The 7,500-nt window shown below is 45.3% G+C and overlaps 1 protein-coding gene across 6 annotated transcripts in view; it reads right to left on the bottom strand.

The window, feature by feature from the left end:
* ralgapa1 (Ral GTPase activating protein catalytic subunit alpha 1) overlaps positions 1-7,500 on the bottom strand; it is a 60,821-nt gene that overhangs the window by 7,426 nt on the left and 45,895 nt on the right. For all 6 annotated transcript variants that reach the window (XM_076748942.1, XM_076748941.1, XM_076748945.1 and 3 more), the window contains one exon: positions 144-268. In XM_076748942.1, coding sequence (XP_076605057.1) covers positions 144-268 — 125 coding nt within the window. The remainder of the gene's footprint in view (positions 1-143; positions 269-7,500) is intronic.

Genomic DNA, 7,500 nt, shown 5'->3' with positions numbered 1-7,500 from the left:
ACATGAAGTATCGATTAGCAATATTTAGCTTCTTCACACATGCATTAGTCAACGGTTCCCTGAAAGCCTGCTATTGAGGATTTGATTGACAGGTGTCTCTGCTGGCGACAGGACGTTTCACAGAGCGAAAAGCTGTGTCTTACCTGTGTCAGAGGGCAGGTGTGTGCAGGGAGCAGGACTGTAGACTCGAGCTGCGTAGTCCTCAAACGTGGTCGGCTCCTGGTGGTGCTGTACGATGGTTTCGAGGTACCGGGCGCGCTCCTCATAGCTGAGGTCGAAGGTCAAGGTCGAGCAACGACAAAGAGAGGACACAGATGCCAAGAGGACGACAAAAAAGGGCCAAAAATACGGCCAGCGCAGCTACAGTGAAGGCTAAGTGCAGGAAAACAAAACAAGCAAGTCCTGTTTGTACGCTCCTTACAAAAGAGAATCTACAAATGAAGCGAACCTCTACATGAAGTAAACATCAGTATCAGAGCGGAATTAAATAACAGCATATGAAAAAAATAATTGGACGCTGTAAAATAAAGCTAAGGCAGGCCACTTGACTCCATTTACTTATTTTTCCACATGAATCTGGTGAATAATGCTGAACCCCGAGCTCCCGCAAAACAAAAGAAATAACCTTTTATCACTTGCTATTAAAGCCTTCAGCAGTGAATTCAAAGAGAGAGGCCAGGGGATTTAGCAGAGAGCGGAGTAAATGGAAACCAGGACTTCAGCTGTCCATCTATTAGAGATAACCTCATTGACAGAATGACATTTACCCTCTCTTCCTTAGTCATACTCATACATCCAACCGTAATGACAGCCATATGCGGCCGTTACAGTCTCTCGGGGACACACACACACACACATATAACTCAGTCCCATCATCTCCCAACCATTTGCTCAGTGAGCTCCAATAACCGAGGATTTTCAATGAGTGCAGAGTGTGTGTATGTGTGTGTCTGCATTTGATAAGATTGGTTGTGAACAGGCACAATGTGTGTATGTAAGTGCATGTGTCCCTGTTTGAGTGTGTGATGGGATTAGGCCAATGAATCTTCAGAATGAAATCTGTGTGTTTGTACCTCAGTGCGTGTGTGTGTGTGTGTGTGTGTGAGGGTGCGTTGTGAATGGGTTGGCCATCTGTAATAGCGCCCATGGGTTTTCTATTGGGTTAGAGAGCTGGTGTATGGGCCTCAGAAGGAGAAAGATTCAGGTCTAATGGTAACTGATCCAGTTAGAGACAATGATAATAACAACAATATGGCTCCTTTAAAGTGGAGGGACAGACTGCTCTGGCGGAATTAAAGAGAAAGGAGGAGGGGAGGGATGGAAGGCGGACGAGTGGAAAACCTGGCCAAGCAGGGAGGAAGAAACTTTGGACAGATGACGCAGTTTGTTGAACATCTCACTGAAATGAACCAAACTTGATTTCACAGAAGCTTCAAGGACTGCACGAGCTCAAAATAGCAGTTATTGTTCCGAAAATACTATTCAAACCCTTGCTTAAAGTCACCCCGACAAAGGCGAGGGAAATGAGGGGGAGCCAGTCGGAGAGGGGGGCTGAGGGTTTAGAGGTGCAAAGAACAGTGAGCTGCCGAGGGAGGAAGAGAACTTGTAAAAAAAAAAAAAAAAAAAAAAAGACGGGGAGGAAATAGCAAGGGTGAGGAGGAAGAAGGGTGAGAATCCTGCAGTGAGTCATAGAGGAGGTGAGAGGGGAGGACAGCAGGTGAGACGGAGGAAGGAGGATATTAAAGCAACAACATGATGCACTGTGTGTGTGTGTGTGTGTGTGTGTGTGTGTGTGTCCTGGAGAGAGCTGAGAGAAGAGCAGCGGTCACACACAGAGCGTCGAGCCGCCGTCTCTCACACCGACTCTCTGTGATTTGCCTTTTCCTGTTTCCCGCTCCCCTGCATTGCACTTTGGTGAGTGAATATGTGTGTGCGCAATTAGGAGCACTGAATATGACACGTCCCTGCAAACAACACACAATGATCTGGATGCCATGTTGGAATATTGCGCGGTCGGAGGAAGCAGCAGGTCGGTGCGCCGCCACATGAAAGGCCACTGTTCCGCTTAAAGGACACCTGAAGACAAGAAAGAAGTCTGCAGTGGCAGGGGAAAGCGAAAGAAAGAAGCAGGAGAAGAAAGAAAGAGACGCACAGACGCGGCACCACTGCTGAGATAAATGACAGCAACATCACTTTTACTGTTCTTCACTCGTTCTCCGTCTGCCTCTTTTCATCTCCCTCCCTCTCTTTCTTCCTCTCAGCGTGGGTTTCTGCCCGCGGCCTTATGTCACTGTGTCACAAACACCAGCTCCCCGCTACGAGGAGCCAACATCGCCACAGAAACGGACGCAGGCCGGGCGGAAAACTGACGCACGAGCAGTTACATCGGCGTCGTCTGCGGAGGACTTAAAGGACACACGGGAGCGCTCCGTCACTCTTGCTAATCAGAGCGGCGGTCAGGCTGCAGCTGGGTGGAGCTAAGAAGGGATTTACGTGAAGTCACCGAACTAATAGCAAGCTTCTTTTCAGGGGCCTGGTGTTTTTTTTTTGTACCCCTCCCCCCAAAGAGCACATTTTCCTAGTTAGTCTGTGCGCTCGCTATTCCTGCTGCTTAAATTTGTGATATGTGGAGTACACAGGTGGCGGCAGATATCGCCGCTCATGTTATCTCCTCACTTCTTTTCCTGTTTGTTCACAGCAAACAGCTGTGGCTGCTGGCAAAAACAGAAACCGCATCACTTTTTTTTTTTTTTTTGCATGAGAGGATTTTTACAGTGAATCTGGCTTTTATTTTGGAGTAACATCAGCTCCGCTTTCGTATTTTTACCCCATTAACTTTCTTTTTATGGTTTTATAGCTACCAAATATTTGGACCCTTTGAAACACTAGTTGACATTTAGCAGCAGCGTTTTCTTTATTGTTATTTAACCATGCTTCTGCAGTTCGCTCAACTTTGCTTCCCAATTTGAATCCTGGTTTGTGCATTTGCATTTTGTGTGTCAACTCCGCATGAAAGTATAATTACTATTAAAAAAAGTAGAAACCAGCGAGAGACGACAGAAAACAAAACTGCGCTGCATTCACACATCTCTCCCTCCACCCGTCCCTCCCTCCATCCAAATGGCACTCGTCACCATGAAATCGACTGTAATTGAATTTCAGATGGCTCCTCTTATTAAGTCATTAGCGGAAAAATATGTCTTTTGGAGAGGGAAAAAAAAAAAAAGGAAAGAAAGAGGGAAAATTATAAGGGAGAAAGAGGGGAAAAGGCTGGTGAGGGGAGAAAGAGGAGAAAGCAGAGCAGAGAAAGGCAGACAGGAGAAAGATAGAGGAGAGAGGAGGCGGATAAAAAGGCTCTTTTGTGTTGAGTCTGAAACTCATTTTCTTGTGCGTGGCTGAAAAGAGATGAGAGAGTAAAGTGTTCGTGCCTTCTCCGTCTCCCTCCCTCCCTCTCTCCCTTTCTCTATTTCAGCTCTTTTCTCTCCCTCTCTCTCCTGCAGCGCAGTTCATTGTGGCGGTGTTCGACTCCTGCGATCACTTGAGACTGATGGAGACTGGAGGAGGAGAGGAGGCGAGGGGAGGAGAAGGGGAGCTTGTTAGCGCATTAGGAGCTGGGCCCACCGCTGGGACGTGTGTGTGTGTGTGTGTGTGTGTGTGTGTGTGTGTGTGTGTGTGTGTGTGTGTGGGGCGATGTCTGTATGTAGGACTGTGTGTGTGTGGTGTGAACATACTGTATATAGGTGTGAATGTACAGGACATACTGAGAGCTTTCAATCCCACTGATTGTATCCACAGCCTGAGATCAAAATGGGTTCATTTAGTATTTTTTTTTCTAATTGTTTAAAATTGGAAAAACACAATCTAATGAAATGAATGTAATAAATTCTGGCGCAGTCCTCTGAGGTGAGCTGCTACGATCTTCTTCTTCTTCATTGAATATCCTGACTCTCACTTTATCAGAACTTCCTGACTTCCAGCTCCAAGCCCACTGATTCCTGCAAACTTTAGAAATGCAATACACAAACATAAACATGCAAATCTATTCTCATCTTTTTTCTAAAACACTGAGTAAACTCATAAAACAGTCATACACTGTAGATTTTAGGAAGCATTACTCAAAAAAACAAAACAAAACAACTCAACGGTGCATTTGTTGGGGACTATTTTCAGCTGTGAAATAACAGACATTTGGTGCTTGAAAAGTGTATTTATAGCAGCAGGATGGAAGCGAAGTGGCTCATTGATGTGTTTTAGAGCTCCATGGCTGAGATGAAGCTGCATCAGGCTTTGGATGCACAGGTAGTGCTTTTTAGAAACCTGAGTGTTACAGGTCAAAACCGGAAACTACAGAAGAGCTGAAGATGACGCATTTAAAGCTTCATAAGGCAACGCTGCATGTGGCCCCAAATGACATCGTGTCTTGTTAAATGTAGACAGTGCTCTCATGTTTACGAGCACAGCTGGTCTGCATTATACTGGAAAAACACCAAAGTGATAAAAGAGTTAGAGGAGCCGGCACTGAAGGGTCAAGCTTTCTCTGGACAGTGTTCGCTCGCTGCCATTCAGACTTCCCCTTCAAGTTTTTATGCACTGCTTCCTTTGGTCAAACAACCGAACAATTCACACCATGACACACTTGAGTGTGTGGCTGGGTGAAGCAGCAGCATCTCTGCTAGCGTGAAGCGGCCCAACCTATTCTGTTGCAGCTACAACGTTGTGTATTTTTTACGTTTTATGTATAAATGTTTCATCAAGCTTTAGTGTGTATTTCCAAAGGTAAAAAAAAAAAAATTATCTCAAAAGTGCAACATCACAACTTCTGTCCGTTTTCTAAATAGGTACCTCTCCTCAGGAACACACACGCCGAGTATCTCACTCCGCATCTCACACACACACAAAGGCAAACACACACCCTATCTGTCCTCTCCACCCCAGGCATTGGAACAGACAACAGAGAGAAGGACATCAGAGGGATAATACAATTGGAAAAGCTTTACAGCGTGTAGTGATAAACCTGTGCGTGTCTGTGTGTGTGCGTGTCTGTCTGTGTGTGTGTGTGTGTGTCCATGCCCAAAGGAACAAGCTAATGGGTTTATATCTTTCTGTGATAGCAATGATATGGAGGCTTTGTGATTTCATTAAGAGTGTGTGTGTGTCCACGTACGCCAAAAGATGAGGACAGAGATAGGTTGGTCTAATGCACTACTTATTGTTAGGGGGCCGATGTGCGCGGGTGCACACACACACACACACACACACACACACACACACACACAAACACACACACACACACACACACACTTCCACAATTGTATTTACTTCTATTCATCTGCTCTTTAACCCAATGCAGAAACAGAGACTGAGGAGCAACACAGATGTGATACATTAATTGGCCCCTTGTCACCCCACTATTTCACCCTTTGACGTGTGTGTGTGTGTGCATGCACACAAACACACACACACACACAGACCCGCACCCTCCTCCCTGTCACCACTGGGGAGCCCTAAAGCTGCCAGCGCAATTACAAGCTTTATTTAACGGACACACACGCGCGCGCACACATGGGTGTTGGTGAACGTCACCGAGGCCATAACAATAATTCTCTGATTAAGGAGATGGATCCTGTTCTTATCTGCAGGCTCTACAATATTCATCCTCCACACATACATGCACCCATATATACATACACACACTCTTTCATTTCATAGTTCCAGCTTCTTGAATGGGATCATTTGCTGCTTTTCATGATTGTAAATTAGAAAAAAAAACAATATTTATCATAGACCGTGATTAATCAATGGTCAATTACTGACTAACATCCCTCCCCCGAGCCCGTGAGGACCACTCTCCTCTGTCTGTCTTTTTAAGGCCGAGCTGAAGAAGGCTATTGGAGCTTAAGACACAGTTTGACGTGCTCCTCTCTGTCGTGGTCTTGGTCATCTGTGACATCCCACCCTGAATTTTAAACACCTTGTCACCTAAAAAACACTTACACTCACACACCCCGCCACATTCACGCATTTACACCCACACCCACACACTACAGATTAGCTTGTTTACCAGTCAGAGGGGGGTCTGCTCCAACAAGATGTGATCAAGCCACTGATGGCTACAACTCATGTGTCTGCACAGCTCTTTGTGACAAGGTGCGTATGTGTGCACAGGAACACACACACACAGACTCACTCGGTCATTACCTGAATCATATATTTCAGATATTAGCCCCCCCCCAACCCAAAAAAACATGATAGAACATGAATAAGATCTGAAGTAATACTCCTTGTTAAGCAGCGACTTGCCTTCTTTTACTCTGTGATAATTCAAGCCTCAGAATGTGCACCTCAGACATCTGTGTGTGTGTGTGTGGTGTGTGTGTGTGTGTGTGTGTGTGTGTGTGTGTGTGTGTGTCTGTGTGGGTGTGTGTGTGTGTGTGTCTGTGTGGGTGTGCGTGGTGGCAAATGCCTTAAATATCTTGAGTTTGCTGCTGCGCCGAGTTGAAACATCTGTACTTTTTACTTGCTGCAGCAACAATATTTCTTGTTTGTCAGCAGGATTACAGAAAAACTATTGGCCCAGTTTTCATAAAAAAACCTTAAATTTTGGAGCATATCTGAATCCCATCAATGACTTTCCTTAACATTGACACACATGGCGTTTGACCGTGCCATGGTTGTACACTTTGGAATCCTGATCCATATTGACAGGAACCAGTGATCCTCCGGGGAAGCCGACGCATGAAGTTGCTCAAACTTACAGAAAGCAGCTGTTATGGAGCGCTCAGGAATATCGTGAATGTATCCAGACAAAGACTGTGGCTGTGCTTAAGAGATTTGCATATCATGCAAGAGTGGACAACTGGCTTTGGCAGAGGTCCGCGCTCTTCCAGTACCTGTCTACTGTAATTAATGTAATAAAACAGACTGCAACCATAAACTATAGCAGCCTTTCAGGCCTTTACTATAAAACCACAAGGGCTTAAATGCACTCTCATTGAGTCGGTTAGGAAGGTGAAGCACAATTCAAGCAAAATTAGATATTTTCTAATGTTCCCATGATGTCTGCAAAACTATGTTGATCTGCTTGAAATCATACATCTGTATAATTTCATTATACGCCAAGGTGTCAGAGATCATAGTGCTAAAATGTGCTAGTGAAACACACTGACATCCTGAAAGGATCTCTCTCTCTCTCTCTCTTACACACACACAAACACACACACACTCTTCCCCAAGGAGAAGTGAAAGAGATTAGCCATGACCCCTCCTCCTCACCCTTTTCTTTTCATTTCCTCTATCTACCCGATGGGAAACAATTAAGCACCGTCACCTCCCCCCTCTGCATGTATTCACACACACACTTGTGCTCATTTCCTTACCCTTAACCTCTAATACACAGACCCTTAACCTAATCCCAATTGTGTCCCAAAGCATCAAATACCACTCAACGTGTGGTGCTTTTTGCCAGTGCAGCTGCTCAAGGAACAGACAGATGAAATACAT

The sequence above is a fragment of the Chaetodon auriga genome, chromosome 14, assembly GCF_051107435.1.
Source record: "Chaetodon auriga isolate fChaAug3 chromosome 14, fChaAug3.hap1, whole genome shotgun sequence".
Classification (NCBI taxonomy): Eukaryota; Metazoa; Chordata; class Actinopteri; order Chaetodontiformes; family Chaetodontidae; genus Chaetodon; species Chaetodon auriga.
Note: the sequence above shows the minus strand (reverse complement) of the source record. Positions and strands in the feature narration are given on the sequence as shown.